This window comes from Eptesicus fuscus, chromosome 12 (genome assembly GCF_027574615.1).
Source record: "Eptesicus fuscus isolate TK198812 chromosome 12, DD_ASM_mEF_20220401, whole genome shotgun sequence".
NCBI classification, from domain to species: Eukaryota; Metazoa; Chordata; class Mammalia; order Chiroptera; family Vespertilionidae; genus Eptesicus; species Eptesicus fuscus.
This window is the reverse complement of record NC_072484.1, coordinates 9,362,837-9,383,036: the sequence shown is the minus strand read 5'-3', so window position 1 is coordinate 9,383,036 and position 20,200 is coordinate 9,362,837. Positions and strand designations below refer to the sequence as shown.

At 48.3% G+C, this 20,200-nt stretch overlaps 1 protein-coding gene across 1 annotated transcript in view; it reads right to left on the bottom strand.

Moving 5' to 3' along the window:
• ATP9A (ATPase phospholipid transporting 9A (putative)) overlaps positions 1–20,200 on the bottom strand; it is a 128,664-nt gene that overhangs the window by 29,505 nt on the left and 78,959 nt on the right. Inside the window, exon 14 of the mRNA XM_054724152.1 lies at positions 12,886–13,098. Within this exon, the coding sequence (XP_054580127.1) occupies positions 12,886–13,098 (213 nt within the window). The remainder of the gene's footprint in view (positions 1–12,885; positions 13,099–20,200) is intronic.

Genomic DNA, 20,200 nt, shown 5'->3' with positions numbered 1-20,200 from the left:
CTGTTTAGGTCTCATGGATACTCACCCAGGTGGGTATTTATAGTTCTCACCGGGGCAATTCTGCCCCCCAAAGGCACTTCAATGTTTGGGGACATTTTTGGTTGTCACAGCTGGGGGATGGGAGTGTGCTACTGGCATCCACTGGGTGGAGGCCTGGATGCTGCCAAACACAACAGAACATTATCCCCCAGATGTCAGTCCTGTTGAGGCTGACAACACTAGTCACACAGACGAGGAAGGGACAGAGGCCCGGCCAGGCGGGCACCTGCAAGGCGGGCACCTAGCAGAGGGCCTGGCACTCCTGGAGGCATGATTTGTCAGGCGTCCACCCCGACACACAGTCACCATCAGAAAGCTGATGGGAGGTGTGGTAGGAGGTTTAACAGCCGCCAACGATGCCCACGTCCTGATCCCCAGAACCTGTGACTGTCACCTCACCAGGCAAATGGACTTTGCAGATGTGATTACGACCGAGGGCCCTGAAATGGGAGAGTATTCCTGGCTGTGGCCAGAGAGAAATGTGAGGACAGGAGGACGGTCAGACACAGGTGACTGAAGTTGGAGGAAGGGCCACAGACCCGGGAAGGCGGGTGGCTTCCGGAGCTGGGCACACAGGGACACAGACTGTCCCTGGGACAGGAGGACGCAGCCTTGGGGGCACCCTGGCGAGACCCGTGTCAGACCCCCGACCCCAGGACGGTCACAGTAAACCCGTGCTGTTCTGAACTCCAGATTTACAGCGATTTGCTACAGCAGCAGCGATAGGAAACAAGTATAGGCGGTGTCGGTTCAATGCCAAACAAGCTGCCATTTTATTCCATCCAAGTTCAAGGTCATGGTGTCTACAAAGGAAAACGGGGAAAGGCACCCCCTTCCTTTCTTCCTATAAAACGATCTTTTGGGAAAGAAGCGGGGGTGGATTTCAGGAGAATGTGACGTGAGGAGTGAGGGAAGCTGACAGTTGGCATACGAGAGGCATCCATCGCTTTGTCATCTTTAAGCCCGGCGGTGAGTATATGGCGCGCACTACATTACCCTCTATAACTGTCTGCATGTCTGAGATGTTCATAATGGTTATTTTTTTCATCGAGGGGGTGGTAGATAGAGTCACTTTTCCAGGAAACCTAGTAGCGGCCGCCACCAACAGCACCTCTATTTTATCGGGGTTCGCCCTGAGTCCCCATTCCTTTTCCCAAGAGATTGCAAAAGCCACGAGGAAGCTGCCCCCAGCTTGGCACCCCAGGCATCAGTGCAGCTGAAGTGCGACAACTGAAGGGGGGGGGGGGGTCAGACTGGAGCTCAAACCCAGGCTGCCAGCCCTGCCCCAGCCCCGCCCCACCCCCTGCCCGGGCCTCTGAAATCCGGGCCACAGTAGACTATTCCTCATTTCTGTTCCCACTGTAAAGGTCGTGTCTATACAACCGTGGTGGGTGCTGTGCTCAGATCTAATAGGCTTCTGCTGCTGATATTAACTGAATTCACATCAGAAAGTTCTTCGAGAACAGGAAACTCCACCCTGTGGCATCACGTCACGGCAAGTCAGCCAGGGGGAAGGGGGGTCACACTGATCCCCCGCAAGGCGAAGGCCAGTCCAGGAACTGTTCTGTTTTGTTTTTGCTGTTCGCCTGCTTAAGTCGCTGTAAATGTATCTGTTCCTTTAATTCAATGACCCTGACCTTCAATATCCCTATCCTACCTGCTAACAATCTTCCTTCAAAGTTTAAAATGAACAAACCAGCCCGGCCGGTGTGGCTCAGTGGTTGAGCGTCGACCTATGAACCAGGAGGTCACGGTTCGATTCCTGGTCAGGGCACATGGCCGGGTTGCGGGCTCCATCCCCAGTGTGAAGTGTGCAGGAGGCAGCCGATCAATGATTCTCTCTCATCATTGATGTTTCTCTCTCTCTCTCCCTCTCCCTTCCTCTCTGAAATCAATAAAAATTTAAAAATTTTTTAAAATTAATAAATCAGTAAAGACCCATATATACAAAGTCGTCCCATCTGTGTACAAAATGGTTCTGGGGTGGCACGTGAAGAGAAATATGTCTGGCTTTCACTTGCATCTTCCCACACCGCTGACGTATTTTAAGCACGTACATGCATTTCTTTTACTTTTAATTAAGTAAAATAAAAATATCCCAACAGAACACAAACACCTAGATACACACAAACCCAAAGAAGCTTAGCTAACTTTACACCCTCTACATACCAATTTTATGTGAAAAGAAAAATCCTTCTTCGCATTTCAAACAGGACTGTTATTAAAATAATTTTTTCACTCTTGTTTTCAAACAGCTGGTTGAAAACCAACTTTATTGTTCTGAAAAGATGGGAAAAGTCTGTGATATTGGGCTTCGGGGAGACGGCTAATTCCCCAAAGCCTGTTCCTAACTTCAATGGAGAAAGCATCTCTAACTCCAGGACCACAAAGGGCTTCTGGCCCAGCCCAGCCCCCACGCCGGGGACCCCACAGGCCTTGTTGGAGGAGAAGCTGACTAAGTTTGAAATGACCAACGCTGGCAAATGCTCCCGATGAAGGGTGAGTCGCAACTGGAGGGAAACATGGTTTAACGGAGCTTTCTTCTACGGGGAATCTCAACAGGGCTAAGGGACCTACATTCGGCTATGCCGGTCCTCCCTCCCCCCTCCCCCCGCCCCTTGGGTCCCTCGTCCTAATCAAAACCTCATTGGCTCCTCGGGGGCTGATTCCAACAGGATATGAGCCCTGCAGGGGGTCGTTCATTTTTACCTTCCACTCTCTCACTCCAACTCTGTCAGCCTTAATTTAAAGCCACTTCCTAACAGAACACAGAACCCCCTCCCCCTCCCCTGCCCAGGTCCCACTGAGAAGAGGTAGGCACAGAATCTTAGCCTAGAATCGGGGCGCTCACTAACCCTCCCCACTGTGGCAGGGACAAACACTTCAGGGGTGAGGTGAGACCGCCACATTCCTCCACAAAACAAGGCGACATAAAAGCAGGCTACTTCCCATTCTGGCGGGTCCAAGCTTCCTTTCAAAAGAATCGTCAAAGTATAAAGTTTTCAGGGTCTTGTGTCTCACTGTCCTTAACAGCCAGAGTTGGGGCTCAGGGGGACTTGGGTCAGAATACAAGGAGGTCAGAGGAGCAAGAGAAAAAGAAACTGTGTTAAGGTGAATGAATGGATGGATGAATGGATGGATGGATGGATGGATGAACCAGATCCAAACTTGATCGAATGCTAGAAACCCAGGGGGCAGAGAGGGGAGGACTCAGCTCATAAGTCGCTGTGTGTTGCGGATTCGTCAGGAAACCCTCTCTAAAATGCCCATCTGAGGAATTCATGCCAGACTGTCCATGAATGGCCTTTTCAACATTGGTGGGTGAGCGACAGACCACCTGTGACAACTTCAATGCTCTTGTGAACCAAGATGGCGGCATAGTTAAACAACTAATCTGCTGCCTCACACAACAATTTCAAAAATACAACTAAAAGACAAAAACGTCTACCACCCAGAACCGCGGGAAAGCTGGCTGAGTGGAAGATTTACAACTAAGAAGAGAGAGAAGCACAATCGCTGAAGGGCTGAGGTACGGAGGCACGCGAATCGGGCCGGCGGCGGGCGGCTGGGTGCGCGGCTTTTCTTCAACCCGCAGGGAGACAAGCTCCCGATCACTCTGAAATCCAGTTTCTGGGGACACTCGGGGGACCCAGGCACCTACGGGGAGAGGCTGGACTCTCGGCCATCGGGTCGGAAAGTGAGAGTGACTTTTGCAGTGGTGCGCCCAGCAATCATTGTTTACTGCGCTGGAGCGCGGGGCGCAGGGACTTGGAAACGTGGAAAGGCAGAGACGGCTGACGGCAGCCATCGCCGTTGGCCACGCCCCAGCCTAGTGACGCCCTGAGACCCCGCCCTGCCCTGAGGCCCCGCCCTGAGGCCCCGCCCCGCACATTCTACAAACCCGCCCCGGCTCCACACAGCGGCTTTTGCATATAAATGGCCTGTTCTGGAGCAGCTTAACCAACTGCAGCTCCAGTCAGACTGCTCCAAAACCGCCCAAGCAAAGGAGGAGAAAACTAGCCCTTGCTGTAGCTCCTGCTGGGGAACACACAGTACACAAGGGTACACCAAGAGTGTCCACCTCAAGTAACTGGGAGGCTGACCCGTTGAACCAATAGGACACCTAGTACACAAAACTACCCTACCAACTTAGGGAAGCAGAGAATATGAGAAGGCAAGGAAACAGATCACAAACCAAAGAAATGGAGGAGAACAAGCGACTGGACATAGAGTTCAAAACCACGGTTATAAGGTTTTTCAAGAATTTCATGGAAAAGGCCAATAAATTCAATGAGGACCAACTAGAAATTAAACATACACTGACTGAGATAAAAAATATTATACAGAGACCCAAAAGCAGACTAGAGGATCGCAAGAATCAACTCAAAGATTTGGAATACAAAGAGGCCAAGGACACTCTTCCAGAGAAGCATGAAGAGAAGAGAATTCAGAAAGTTGAAGATAGTGTAAGAAGCCTCTGGGACAACTTCAAGCGAACCAACATCAGAATTATGGGGGTACCAGAAGAAGAGAGAGAGCAAGATGCTGAAAACCTATTTGAAGAAATAATGAATGAAAACTTCCCCCACCTGATGAAAGAAATAGACTTACAAGTCCAGGAAGCACACAGAACCCCAAACAAAAGGAATCCAAAGAGGACCACACCAAGACACATCATAATTAAAATGCCAAGAGCAAAAGACAAAGAGAGAATCTTACAAGCAGCAAGAGAAAAACAGTTAGTTACCTACAAGGGAGCTCCCATACGATTATCAGCTAATTTCTCAACAGAAACCATGCAGGCCAGACGGGAGTGGCAAGAAATATTCAAAGTGATGAATAGCAGGAACCTACAACCAAGACTACTCTACCCAGCAAAGTTATCATTCAGAATTGAAGGGCAGATAAAGAGCTTCACAGATAAGAAAAAGCTAAAGGAGTTCATCACCACCAAACCAGCATTATATGAAATGCTGAAAGGTATTCTTTAAAAAGAGGAAAAAGAAGAAGAAAGATAAAAATTATGAACAACAAATACCTATCAACAAGTGAATCTAAAAGCAAGTGAATTAAAAATCTGAGGAACAGAATAAACTGGTGAACTTAATAGAATCAGAGGCATAGAATGGGAGTGGATTGATAATTCTCAGGGGGAAAGGGGTGTCTGTGTGGGGAGTATGGGAAGAGACGACAAAAATCATACACCTATGGATAAGGACAGCGGGGGGGGGGGAGGTAAGGGAAGGGGGGGGGTAGGAACTGGGTGCTGGGGAGATATGTGGGGAAAAAGGAGAAACAATTGTAATCTGAACAATAAAGATTCATTAAAAAAATAATAATAAAATACAAAAGAAAGAAAAAAAATGCTCTTCCCCGTGTGCCTGGGAAGGTGTGCCCTGGAAATACACCGGGCCGGGCCGGGCTACAAGAAAGAGCTTTGAATTCCTGTCAAGAGCAGATGCGTGCTATCCTACGAGCCAGCATGGCTCTGACATCTGATGAAAGCGGTTCTTTGGTGGCACTCAACAAGATAAACACTTGCCCTGGCTGGTTTGGCTCAGTGGATAGAGCGTCGGCCTGTGGACTCAAGGGTCCCGGGTTCAATTCCAGTCAAGGGCACATGTCCAGGTTGCAGGCTCGATCCCCACTGCAGGGGCATGCAGAAGGCTGCCGATCAATGATTCTCTCTCATCATTGATGTTTCTCTTTCTCTCTCTCCCTCTCCCTCTCTGAAATCAATAAAATTACTTAAAACACACACACAACACACACACACACACACAAGATAAACACTCACACTCCCAAAGAGTAGCCAGTCCATCCTCGCCCAGCCTTTCAAGTTGTAAATCTCTCCACAGGCTAAGGTGCTCTTTACAGAATCAGAAAATAGATCCCACGATGCTCCACAGGTGGTTGCGGGTTCAAATGCCGGCAGGGGTTGGGCAGGTCATGCAGGGGTCAGGGGTAAACTGAGGCAGCAGCCACCTCAGCTCAAAGATTGTTATTATTTTGTTTTAACACAACGTGGAGTGAACAAAGCAGCCGCTGTGTTTGAGAATCAGAGGAGTACATGCTGGACTAAAAGGCCTCCCATCCCAATTCCCTTGATCCCACGTTTAAATTTCAGGCTCCTATCGCAGAGCGCTGTTAAAATTAATATTCAAGAAGGAAGAATGGCACCGTGGACGCGGAAATTTAGAAATGCCTATTCCCTTCAGTCCACTCTGGGCCAACACTAATATACGGGACAGAACCCCATGGCCCAAGGATGAGCCACGTCCAAGGCTGGATCGACCGTTGTCTAGTGTCCCTAACACTGTCCTGCCGCACACAGCTGTCGATCCAGCCTTCTCCGGGCGCCTCCCCGCTTCTGCCCGTCTCCAGAGCAATGCTGCGGCTCCGCCCCATTATGGCACGGGAGGAGAGCGGGGAAACCTCCCGCCTGCTGAGCTATGCTCCTTCCCCAGGCAGGTGAGCGGCGGGGCGCTCTGAGTGCGAGTGGTGGGTGGCAAAGGACTGGTGAGGGGGGCACTACGGGCTCTCACCCCCGCCCTCCTGGGCACGGGATGGTCCCGCCTCCTCTGGGCACCTCCCCACTTCCACCCCGTCTCCAGGAACAACGCCCCACCATGCACGCACAGGCAGCCTCCTCCTTAGCGGTCATGACTGTTATGGTGTCCCAGCTAATTAGCATATTACCTCTCTTTATATATATATACATATATATACATAGATAGGTAGATAGATATGCACAAATTTAGGGAAACTCTGGGAAAATCTACACCAGAACATAAACAGCAGATATCGCCAGGTGATAAGCATTACAGTTATGTTTATCAACTTCGTTTTGACTCTACAATGTCTGCTTTTTTCTAGAGAGAACATTAGTAATGATGATTTTAAAAATGAAGTAATTTTCTGTTACTATGACAGGATTCACGGAAATACGAATTAAAGAATTTTTGTTACTATGACAGGATTCACGGAAATACGAATTAAAGAATTTTTGTTACTATGACAGGATTCGTGGAAAGGACAAATAAGTGAGTCATGAGGCTTCGTCTACCAGCTCGTAGGAGAGCACCTCCTGACCGCTCACACCAAGAAACGGATGCATGGAAAGCTGCGTCTGGGCCACGGTCTCTCCACTAACTCCTCTCCGCCAGGTTAGATCTCCTTCTCTCCTCTGGGAGCTACTGTACGGAGCGCCCCTCGGGCTGTAATCAATAGCTGATAAAGACCCTTCGAGCTTCCCAAGGGGAATGTGCACAGGAAACAAATCCCGCTTCTGTAGCAGGAAATGAACACCACCCCAACTGGTAGGAATTACTCGGGCAGCTCCGAGGTAGAGAGAATGCTGGCTCCTGCATGTATTTCTAAGCTGACCCTGCCTTGATCAGCAATGTTTTATTGATACAGAATTTCAAAGGGAGGGTTCTAGATGCAGCCACGTCCACGGGGAGTCCCACGGGGACTTGGAAACGGCACAGCTTTCCGCAGATTTTGCTGTGCGGAGATTTCGCCTGCTCCCCATCGCATGGTGTCTTTGCACACAGATCTGTAATTTTCGGCACAGCTTTTGAAATCGTCTAGAAGACTGGTCAGTAAACTACTCACAGTGGTTGTAGCTTTTGTTAGTAGGATTATGGTTTACTTTTTTTCTTACCTATATTTTCACATATTCCACCAGAAACACAAGACAGTGGTGCAATACAAAATAATAACATAGTGTGTGTGTGTGTGTGTGTGTGTGTGTGTGTGTGTGTGGCAGGGGGGATGTACCAGTAAGACCTCTGTGAAGATACCAAAAGGCCCAAAGAAAATACCTGCTTTTTAACCATTATTCAGAATCTTAGAAAAGCAAGACAAATCTGAATCCCAGTGCAATTAGTGGACAGAAGAGATGAAGAATTATTCACTTCAAGAAAAAGGAGCTGAGAAGCACAGAGCAGTCCATGCAAGATTCACCCTCGGGGGAAAACCCTTGCCCAGCCCTGACACAAGTATCTCCGAGTTCAGTGGGAGCAGGGGGGCGGGGGGCAGGCATGAAAGGTCCCCATAAAGACCCCCCCACCCATCTCTAGGCAATCGGAGTGTTCGAGCTCGGAGGCAGGGTGCGGCCTGATCAGATCCCCAACACCTGGAACGTGTTCCAATTCCACAAGTACCATAGGCTGCTGTTCCCAGTCCAAGCCGCCAAGAAGCGGTCCCTCCTCACGCCCACCACTCAGTGGATCATCCTCACGCCCAAAACGGGAAATGGGGATCAAACCAAGTAAACCTGGTGAAGCAGCGAGGACAGCCTGCGGTTTTGGTTACGAGGGCCCAAGTCCAAGAAGGTCAGTAGCATCAGCCACCCCTCCTCGCCCTCCTCCTCTCTCGTTCAGCACGCAATCCCATCTCGGCATTCGGCCAACGGTGACAGTTTCCACCCTTAGCAAGCCTGTTCGACTGTCATTTGTCGGCCTCACAGCTGTTCTGCAACACACGCGGGCTGGGAGGAGGAGTCTCCCGGGGACACGCTCCATTGCCCCAAGAAAGAGAGAGGAGTAACGGGCGGGAAAGGCCCATCGAGGAGCCCTTTCACGGCTGAGCTTTGGGAAGGGCTCTCGCTGCGCTGTTGCCCAGCTGCCATCCACCAGGGCTCACTGACATGCCGAGGCCAGTGCGCACCTTTAAACACTTCCTCCACCAGGAAGCCTGCTCTTTACCATGAACAAAATAATCCCTGGGAGTCCTGGTCACCTTGGTGGAAGACTAAAACGGTTTAAATGTCTTTTCCTGGTCATTTGCATCACGGGCCTGAAAAATACGCATTCAACCTGCCCCACAGGACCTACTGCTGCCTGCCAAGGGCTCACCACCCCTCGTGGGCCCCACGACACAGACACACGGAGGCAGGACGAGGATACGCGGCTGGTCTGAGCCTCAAGACGCAGGTGCTCAACGGCCTCACTCCCGCTGCCTCCCTGGGCCTGGGCTGCAGTGCTGTCCAACGCCGACATCACCTAGCCCATCGCAGGCACTCAAATACGAACCCAGCCTCACCATTTCTAGACACACTAGGTGTAACAATGCTCACTGCAATGTTGATGGTTGCCAAAAATTAGAAATAACCTGAATTCCAGCAATCTGAGAACATAGGCAATAATGCTGAAAAACTGTTTTTTTAATGATATTCAAGAGAACTGAAAACAGGCATGATAAAATATTAAGTAAAAAAGGAGGATACAAAACCATAGCTTATTAAAATTCCCATTGTTTTAAGAAAAAAATATATATATATGTAAGCCACTGGAAGGTCAGAGAAAGATAAGTACACATGCTCTCCCTCACACGTGAAATCTAATGAACAAAATAGATCCAGAGACATAGACCCAGGGAACTGACGAATTTCAGAGGGAAGGCGGGGGATGGGGAATTAACTGAGGAACTTATATACATATATGCATGGCCCATGGACAATAGTGTGGTGATAGCTTGGGAGGGGTGGGTCCCAGGTGGAGGGAGTCAATGGGGAAAAAAAAAGAGACATCTATAATACTTTCAACAATAAAGATAAGTATATCTTTTTCTTTTTTTTAAATATATTTTTATTGATTTTTTTTTTTTTTTTACAGAGAGGAAGGGAGAGGGACAGAGAGCTAGAAACATCGATGAGAGAGAAACATCAACCAGCTGCCTCCTGCACACCCCCTACTGGGGATGTGCCCACAACCAATGTACATGCCCCTGACCGGAATCGAACCTGGGACCCTTGAGTCCACAGACCGATGCTCTATCCACTGAGCCAAACCGGTTTCGGCAAGATAAGTATATCTTTTTTAAAAAGAAAAAATATATAAGATACTGGAAGGCTATCTATCAAAATGTTCTTAGTGGCTTCTGAAAAAAAAAAAATGGCCGAAACCGGTTTGGCTCAATGGATAGAGCGTCGGTCTGCGGACTGAAGGGTCCCAGGTTCGATTCCGGTCAGGGGCATGTACATTGGCTGCGGGCACATCCCTGGTGGGGGGTGTGCAGGAGGCAGCTGGTTGATGATTCTCTCTCATCGATGTTTCTAGCTCTCTATCCCTCTCCCTTCCTCTCTGTAAAAAATCAATAAAATATATTTTTTAAAAAAAAAAAAAAAAAAAAAATGATTGAGCCCTGGCTGGTGTGGGTAGGTGGTTAGAGCATCCGCCCTCAGACCAAAGGGTTGTGGGTTCGATTCCTGGTCAAGAACACATACCCTGGTTGTGGGTTTGCTTCCCACCCCTGGTCAGGGAGCCTGCAGGAGGCAACCAATCGATGTGTCTCTCTCACATTGATGTTTCTCTCTCTATCTCTCTCCCCCTCCCTTCCTCCCTCCTTTCCACTCTCTCTGAAAAGCAATGGAAAAAATATCCTCAGGTGAGGATTAACAAAAAAAAAAAAATGAGATAATACATGGAACATACTTCACACGGGACCGATGCCAACCAAATGCTCCAGGCAAGTTGCCTCTTGTTCTCCTATACGGCTGAGTTTGCAACGGACCCACTTTCTTCTTTATAGTCACCTGAAATTTCCAAACTTTCTTCACTGAAAAAAATTGCTTTAATAATCAGAACAAAGGTTTTCTTTACGAAAAGAAGTAAAAAAAAAAAAAAACTGGAAGGAGAAAAGACCAAAATGCTAACAGGTTGGGAAAACACGGACCTGTGTGTGAATTACACTCAGGGGAGGGGGACAAAGGATATGATGCTACTGCTTTATACTGGGCAAGTCCTCTGCCTAAACACACACAGAGGGGGTTCCTACCGTACGACACCCTAAAAGGGAAAGCAATTGGGTCCTGTTACAGAAAACATTAAAGGGGTAACGCTCTTGAACATGGAATCAAGTGAATCCCTTTTGGGTTCAGCAAAAGAATATGCTTAGATAGAAACAGCCACTTTAAAATGTGTGGCTTATTGGACTTCATCAAATTAGAAACTTCTGGCCGGTGTGGCTCAGTGGTTGAGCATGGTCCTATGAACCAGGAAGGAGGTCACGGTTCAATTCCAGTCAGGGCACATGCCCAGGTTGTGGGCTCAAGCCCCAGTAAGGGGCATGCAGGAGGCAGCTGATCAATTATTCTCTCTCACTATTGATGCTTCTATCTCTCTCTCCCTCTTTCTCTCTGAAATCAATAAAATATATATTTTTTTAAAAATTAGAAACTTTTGTGTTTCAAAGGACACCATCAAGAAAAAGCCTTCAGCCCTACCTGGTTTGGCTCAGAGCGTCAGCCTGCGGACTGAGGGGTCCCAGATTTGATTCTGGTCAAGGGCACATGCCCGGGTTGCAGGCTCAATCCCCAGTAGGGGGTGTGCAGGAGGCAGCCGATCAATGATTTCTCTCTCATCATTGATGTTTCTATCTCTCTATCCCTCTCCCTTCCTCTCTGAAATCAATACAAAATATATATATATATTTTTAAAGCCTTCAGAATGGGAGAAAATATTTACAAATTTGATAGGAGACTTATATGAGATATATAAAGAATTTTTACAACTCAACAGTAAAAAGACACATAACACAATTAATAGTGGGCAAAGGATATGGACAGACATTTCTCCAAAGAAGATGCACAAATAACCAGGAAGCACATGGAAAGATGCCCAATATTATTAGCCATCAGGGATACTCAAATCAAGGCCACAATGAGATCCCACTTCACACTCACTAGGGTGGCCAGACCCAAAAGGACCAACAACAAGTGATGGCTAAGATGTGGAGAAATGGGAACCCTCACACCTGCTGATGGGAATGTAAAAGGGTGCAGCCACTTTAGAAAGCCGTCTGGCAGTTCCTCAGAAGGCTAAACATAGAGCTACCATGTGCCCCAGCAATTCCATTCCTAGATCTACACCAAGAGAAACATGTCCACTCAAAAACTTGTACACAGCCCTGGCCCGCGCGGTTCAGTTTGGTGGGGTGTCATCCCGTGTACCTAGGGGTGGCCAGTTCGATTCCCAGTCAGTGTACATGCTCGGGTTGCAGGCTCAATCCCTAGCAGGGAGCGTGCAGGAGGCATGCCAGTCGATGTTACGCTCTCACATCAATGTTTCTCTCTCCCTCTCCCTGCCTCTCCCTCTAAAAACCAATTTTAAAATCTTTTTTAAAAAAACAAACAACTTGCACGCTAATGTTCATAGAAGCATTATCCATAATAGTAAACAAACAAACAAACAAAATACCATCTAAATGTCCATCAACCAATGAATGGATAAACAAAATGCAGTGTTATCCATACAATGGGATATAATTCATCCGTAAAAGTCATGAAGTTCTGACAGGCTAACAACACGAACGAATCTTGAAAACATACGCTAAGGGGAAGAAGCCCAGAAAAGGCTATTCTGCACAGACAGGAAGTAGGTTAGTGGTTGCCAGGGCTGGGGGTCGGGGGAGTCTACAGGGACAATGGGCACGGAGTACTTCCTTTGGGGTGATGAAAATGTTCCAAAATTTATTATGGTCACGGTTGTATAACTCTGTGAATATACTAAAAAAAACAAACCACTGACCTCTACATGTTAAATGGGTGGCTGTATGGTAAGTGAATTTTATCTTAATAAAGCTGTTTTTTGGTGGCTGTTGTTTTCAAGGGGATGCGGTTTCCATGGGACCCCGTCTCCCTTTGGGGCTAGCCACCTGAATTACAAATAAGACCCCCTGCTCCTTCCTGACTCAGGACAGAGCTCACGTCCATGACCACTCCTGGGAAAGATCAGGTCCCGCACGCATCTGAAAGGTACCGGCCTCGCTGCCCTGCCCCTCCCTGGCTCCTGTCTGCCCTGACAGGGGGATCCGTGGGAGCCACACCCGCCCCGGGTTTACCTCGTCCGGGCTGGACGCCTGGTACACACGGCACGAGTCTTCATACTGCTTCTCGGCCTCGGCCTGGTCGGTCACGCCGTTGGACTCGTACACGGGAGTCACGTTGTGGCAGAGCGCGATGGCCTTCACGGCCTCGTGCACGCGGCTGCTCATGGTCCGCCGGACTTTGGTGGCGATCGTGGGGCCCTTCTGAGCAGGCGGGTCCTGGGACTGCTGTGAGGAGGGAAGGACAGGAAGGTGACCACAGGCACAGAAGGTCCCCCGCATGTGGGAGAACAGCCAGGCGGAGTCGGCTCTCCTCACGGCGGGCTAACGGTAACTCCCAGGCTAGCTACGGGGACACCGCAATAAATGGCATGTGGTCTTCAGGGATCCAATCATGTATGCTCAGCACAACAACAAAAACCACACAAAATAAACAGGAAGGATTATAACTTAGTGGATGTGGGTGATTCTGCCTGCTAACGTGTGAATCGGCCTTCCTTTGGGGGTGTCGGGGAGCCTCCTGCAGAGTGAGGTCCCACCACGCTGCAAGCGGTCCTGGTGTTCCGACCAGGGCTCCTCCACCGCGGCACGGCCGGCATCCGGGCAAACGCTGTCTGCGGTTGGGACAATCCTGTGCCTTGCAGGATGTTCAGCTGCACCTCCGGCCTCACCTCCTAGATCCCAGAAGCTCCCTCTCCCCGAGTGGTCTCCACGGATGCTGCCAAACGTGCCGGGAGACCGAGCCCGTCCCTGGTTCAGAACCCGGTTTAAATGTTCACTCTTTGGTTTTGCATAAAAGACAGCAACCGCGACTGGCGCCCTACAGGTAACGGCCATCAGTGACACGGACCTCGGCGCAGGGCCTGGGACAGTGACAGGAATGACGCTCCTAGATGCGCGTACTGCACACATGGTACCCAGCACTGCACTTAAGGCAGGTTTCCAAGAGCAATTTAAAGATAAATACCTAAGTTTTTTTTAAAGAGACTAATGTTATATGTGCTCAATTTTTGCTTTCTACGTTGACTTCAGACCCTTAACTTGTGGAAGCAGCTACTCCACCCCCTTGTTCAGACCTTTCGACACGTGGCTGAGCCTCCCGAACGGGTTAAGTCTTGGGGAAAGTGGCTTCAAGCAACATGGTAAAAACAGTATTAAAGGGCAACGAATCTGAGCTTTATCCGTGGATGGGTTGTGAAAAGCTGTGCGACCTTAAGCCAGCCACATCTGCCCTCTGGGCCTCAGTTTCCTGCAAATGAGAGGAGTGGGGTCCACACCCGAGTAGCAGGAATCCCAAGCCACCCGCTCAGCATCCCCAAAGTGGAAGGCACACAGCCCGTTCCCATCTGTGTTACACATCGGGCGCCATGAAGACCTTCCTTTGAAAAAGGGCTTCTATCGCCTTGAAATATAATTTAAAAAATTAAGACCACCAGGAAATGAGCACTTGTTAACAGCTTATGTCTCAGATGCCCTCCCACGGCCCACGGGGTCCACCTGATTAGCCCCTGCCCATCTCTGCAACCTCCTTATTCACTCTGCTCCAGCCACGCTGGCCTCTTCAGTTCTTTGAACACTGCCACGCTGCTTCCTGCCACAGGGCCTTTGCACTTGCTGTACCCGCTGCCTAGAATACCATTTCCTGGATCTCTGCAGGGCCGGCTTACTCTATCTCATCATGGAGGTCTAAGTTCAAATGTTACCTCCTCAAGGAGGGCTTCTCTGAGCCCCTAACTCAGCGGTCGCCAACCTTTCGGACCTCATGGACCACCAGTGGTCCGCGGACTACGGGTTGGTGACCGCTGCCCTAAATCTTATTACCCCGCCTGCCCTCCCACTGGAAGTCATATTTCCCGGGGGGCTGTCGTCCTCACTGTCTACAGCTGGCTTGTTGACCTGATGATTCTCCTGACCGACCCTGAGGACAGTTGTCTGCTGCATCCCTAGTATCTAAAGCCGGCGCTGAACAAATGAACGATTTTCCGTTCCTAAGGTGATGGTGGGGGGTCCTGGCTTTACATGAATTTTTTTTCCATCTCCAAGAAGAAATACATGTCAAATGGACCCCCATCAATTCCAGATTTTAAACCACAGTTTTGGACAAAGGACCTATAGTAGTCTTCCTGCCTCCACGGCTGCGTCCGGGAGCCTGAGATGTTGGCGGACATACTGGATGCTACATTCCATTAAAACCATATTTTGCCCAACAGAGGAGAAGCGAGCTGGCCTTTGAGAGTGAATTGTGTTTTATGCCGGTGAACACATGCCCAAAATAGAGAACAGATGGGTTACAAGAAACAAGAAAATGACTTTCGTTTAATTTTTTAATACTATTTTTAGCAGCGGCTTTGGACTCCTCGGGTAATTAGACAATTACTAAATTATTCTTGTCATGCAGGCACACACACCGCCCCGGCTTCCTGCTCTGTTAACCTCTGGTGTCAAGAGGACACGAGTTTCACTTCCAGGCCAAAGGGCACTGCATGGTAACAATAATTAGAGTAATGAATCAGAACTACAGTTTAAATGAATCACTATTTGCCAAGTGCTTTGGACGAGAAAGACTTTAACTCCAACGTTACACCGAGGACCGAGGCTTTACAGAAAGGCTCTCTGAAGGACAGACGCCGTCAGGAACGCGGTTTCCTAAGTTCTGTGGCGTCTGTTCCAGGCACGGACGCATGTCCTCACTGTTGCCCACGTTCCTCAGCACCTGGACCAAATTATGATTCAGCACGAGGGGCAATAGCAGGACCTCTGACAGAGCAATTGCTTCGGCTGGCAAGTTTTAGCAACAGTGGGTTGGAAGGAAAGGCCGAGTGAAGGACCCGCCACAAACCTTTGGATTCTGTGAGCAACCTGATTCCATGTCTACTACAGAAGACAAATTCTCCCACTGACATTCCAATGGGGCACAACCCAGGCAGCCCAGGTCTCTGCAAGGACCCCACTTTCAGGTCAGGGGACCATTTGACAACAAATGAGAAGATGAGGGTGCCTGGCCCCCACCAACAGGCGGCTGGTTTAACGCCTCCACGCTCTTTACTTCTCTCTTGCATTAGCACGTACCCCCTTTCCTACTACGGAGGTGCTTTAGGGGGGAGGGGTCAAAACCACCGGTTCTGAAATTCTCCTAATTTTCAAGTAAAGGGCTCACTCGCACACCAAACGGGAATCCACGTGTATCCTCAGACCCCGGTAATGACCAGGGGCTCTGCCAGTATTAGTACTGGGCCCCGTCTTCAAACACCCTCACATTCCCCATATGGAAGAGTTTCACGTTGTACAGTGTTTACCTCTCGCCTCCTGCCCATGGGCCCTTTAACCTACACCCATTTCTTCTTACTTAAAAAATACCAGGGGAAAATCAAAACAGATGTGGACAGAGGCAGGTTACCAGTCTCGCTGCCCCGGGGGAAACCACCGGTCCTCTTACAGAGGCGGGGAGAGAGGCCAACGCCGCTCCCACGAGGGCAGGAGCTGGGAGAGGAATCAAGACCTCCATGTGCAAAGGCCCCGGACTTGGGCCCTTGGGTGGGGCACTCGCACCACCAGCTTTACTCTACGGCAATCAATGAGCCATGGAGGATCAATGAGATAGACAGACACAGGCCCCTGCTCCTCATTACTGACCCATGGCAGGGGCATGTCCCACTGAGAACTCCCGTCTGTGTAACAGCAAACAGTAGCACAAAAATCAAATACTGAGCCACCATGAATAGAAACGTGCTTTCTAAATGCGATTAAAATTTCACCACCACGTAACGGACGTCCATAATATTAACCGACAGACAGTATGGATGGATTGCAATTGGTAAAAACACACTGTTGAGGAGGAGGAATTCCTGTGTGGATAGTCCCACTTCGCTCCCTAAGTAAAGCCCAAAGCTGGTAACGCGTCAGCCTCAAAGGGGCAGCCTCCCCCACAGACAGGCTCGGGGCTGCTGCTTCCAAATGAACCCAGAGCTACAGGCTGAGAGTGAGTGAAGAAATACAACGTTCGCTACTGAACTGCAGACATCTTGGAGCATGACAAAGGCAGCACATTTCCATTCCTTGACATCGAACCCCAGAGAGCACAGAGGTTCTCAACTGGGGTGATCTGGGCTACCATCTGGCAACGTTGAGAGAGATTCGGGGTTGTCACCACTGGGGGCAGAGGAGGGAACGTATATTACAGACCACCTGATGGCAGAGCGCAAAGACGCCGCTAAAATCCTAGAACGATACACAGGACGCCCTCACAACACAGCCTTATCCAGCGCAACATGGCATTCCCGAGGTGAAAACCAGTTAGGCCATCGACACTATGAAACCAGGGCCAGGCCCTAACCAGTTTGGCTCAGTGGATAGAGCGTCGGCCTGCGGACTGAAGGGTCCCAGGTTCGATTCCGGTCAAGGGCATGTACCTTGGTTGCAGGCACATCCCCAGTGAGGGGTATGCAGGAGGCAGCTGATCGATGTTTCTAACTCTCTCTCCCTCTCCCTTCCTCTCTGTAAAAAATTAATAAAATATATTTTTAAAAATAAAATAAATAAAAAAAGAAGAAGTCAGGGCCAGGAAGTGGCAGAGACCTAACTGCACAGGCTGGGTCCTGTCCATTTAAAATGTCAGTGTTGTTCATCGTGGGTTTTCGCATGAATTTTTATTACTGCGGCTTGGAGGAGGGAAGTCATCCTATTATGTTTTGCTCCCAAGGTGCATACCCCACTCTTCTTACCCTAGTTAGTTCTGGCCCTATTGTAAAGCCATTAAAATTATGACAATCACTGACAGGAGTGAAAACGCGAAGTTGGGTAGTGTTATACAAACAGTGGTTCTTAACCAGAAATGCTTCTCAAAATAACCAGTAAATACTTTAATAATTTTAAGAAATATAGATGCTTGGGCCCCCCACACCTAAAGAATGCAAGAGGTTCCAGATATATATATATATATACTAGAGGCCCAGTGCACGAAATTCGTGCACTGGTAGGGTCCCTATCGGCTGCCAGCTACTGGCCGGGTACTCCCTCCCCTCCCCCAGCCGCCTGCCAGCACCACCAGCCAGAGCCTCCCTCCCCCCCATATCCCTCCCCCCCGCTGGCCCACCCCCTGGTCGAACTCCCAGAAGAACTCAGGTTGAGGGGACAATTTGCATACTACGCTTTTATTATATAGGATATATATATATACACACACACACACACACATATATATGTGTGTGTGTGTGTGTATGTGTATATGTATGTATATATATATATATATATGTATATCTTTTTTACCTTTACACAAAAGTCTGAAGTTCAACTCTAGTTAAAAAGAATTATGAGCCTGGCCAGTGTGGCTCAGTGGTTGAGCATCGACCTATGAATCAGGAAGTCACAGTTCAATTCCCAGTCAGGGGCACATGCCTGGGTTGCGGGCTTGATCCCCAGTAGGGGCATGCAGAAGGCAGTCGATCAATGATTTTCTTTCATCATTGATGTTTCTATCTCTCTCTCTCTCCTTCTCCATTCCTCTCTGAAATCAATAAAAATATATTTTAAAAAACAATAAAAAGATGAAATTCTAGAAAGATATGATAAAAACAAAAATCAGCATTTTTCACAGTGTTAGCTAATATCCCAAAATAACAACATATAGTCAGGAAATGAACACTGGAAATTATAAAATTATACTACAAATTGGCATATCTGTTATTCAATCAGAAAAGGGAATGAAGTTCCGACACTTGCTGCCGCCTGGAAGAACTCTGAAGACATGACTCGGAGTGAAATAAGCCAGGTGCTAAAGGCACTGTGTGATCTCATTTATACGAAACGTTCAGGGAAGGCACATCCATGGAGACAGCGCAGACTAGTGGTTGCTAGGGGCTGAGGGAATAAGGGGGGGAGGGCGGTGAGGTTTCTTTTGGGGGTGATGAAAATGTTTGGAAATTATATAGCAGCAATCATTGTACAATGTTGAGAGCATACTAAAAAAAACAACACTGAAAATTATATACTTTATTATTTTTAAAGCTATTTAACCATTGTTTTAAATACATTTTTATTGATATCAGAGAGGAAGGGAGAGAGAGAGATAAATATCAATAATAAGAGAGAACCATTGATCAGCTGCTTCCTGCACGCCCCCTACTGGGGATCGAGCCCGAAAACCAGGCATGTGCCCTTGACCGGAATCAAAGCTGGGACCCTTCAGTCCGTAGGCCCACACTCTATCCACTGAGCAACCAGCTAGAACAAGAATTGTATGCTTTAAAAGTAAACATTTTAAGAATTTGACCTAGAATCGAATCCAGGACCCTTTGGTCGGCGGGCTGAAAACCAGCCAGGGCTCAGAATTCTTTTTTTTTTTTTTTTAAGATATTTTTATTGATTTCAGAGAGGAAAGGAGAGGGAGAAAGATATAGAAACATCAATGATGAGAGAATCATTGATCAGATGCATCCTGCATGCTTCCTACTGGGGATCCAACCCACAACCCAGGCATGTGCCCTGACTTGGATTCCAATTGTGACCTGGTTCATAGATCGATGCTCAACCTCTGAGCCATACCGGCCGGGCTCGTAATTTCTTTTTAACTAGAGTTGAACTTTAGACTTTTGTGTAAAGTTAAAAACCATATATATAGGCCTAGAACCTCTTGCATTCTTTAGGTGTGGGCCCAACATCTATATTTCGTGAAATTTTATGCTTTGCAAATTTTATCTCAATTGTGTTGTAAAGATACCAATGAATAAATGAGCCAGAGGAAAAAATCATCACTTCGCCTTGGCCTGTCATGGTTTTATCACATAAGGTGTTGGCCATTTTTCTGTGGTTTACCTGCGCCTGTATTAATATTCCAGACCGCCCTAGCCAGTTTGGTTCATAGAGCATTGGCATGTGGACTGAAGGGTCCCAGGTTCGATTCTGGCCAAGGGCACATGCTCGGGTTGCAGACTCAATCCCCAGTGTGGGGAGTGCAGGAGGCAGCCGATCAATGATTCTTTCTCATCATTGCTGTTTCAATCTCTCTCTCCTTTTCCTTCCTCTCTGAAATCAATAACAATATATTAGAATAAAATAAAAAGCACATTTAAAAAATAATAATCTGCAGGACTTTTCCTGCAGGAATCTTATTTCTTTTAATTTTTTTATTTTTTTTAAATATATTTCATTGATTTTTTACAGAGAGGAAGGGAGAGGGAGAGAGAGTTAGAAACATCGATGAGAGAGAAACATTGATCAGCTGCCTCTTGCACACCCCCTACTGGGGATGTGCCCGCAACCAAGGTACATGCCCTTGACTGGAATCGAACCTGGGACCCTTCAGTCCGCAGGCCGACGCTCTATCCACTGAGCC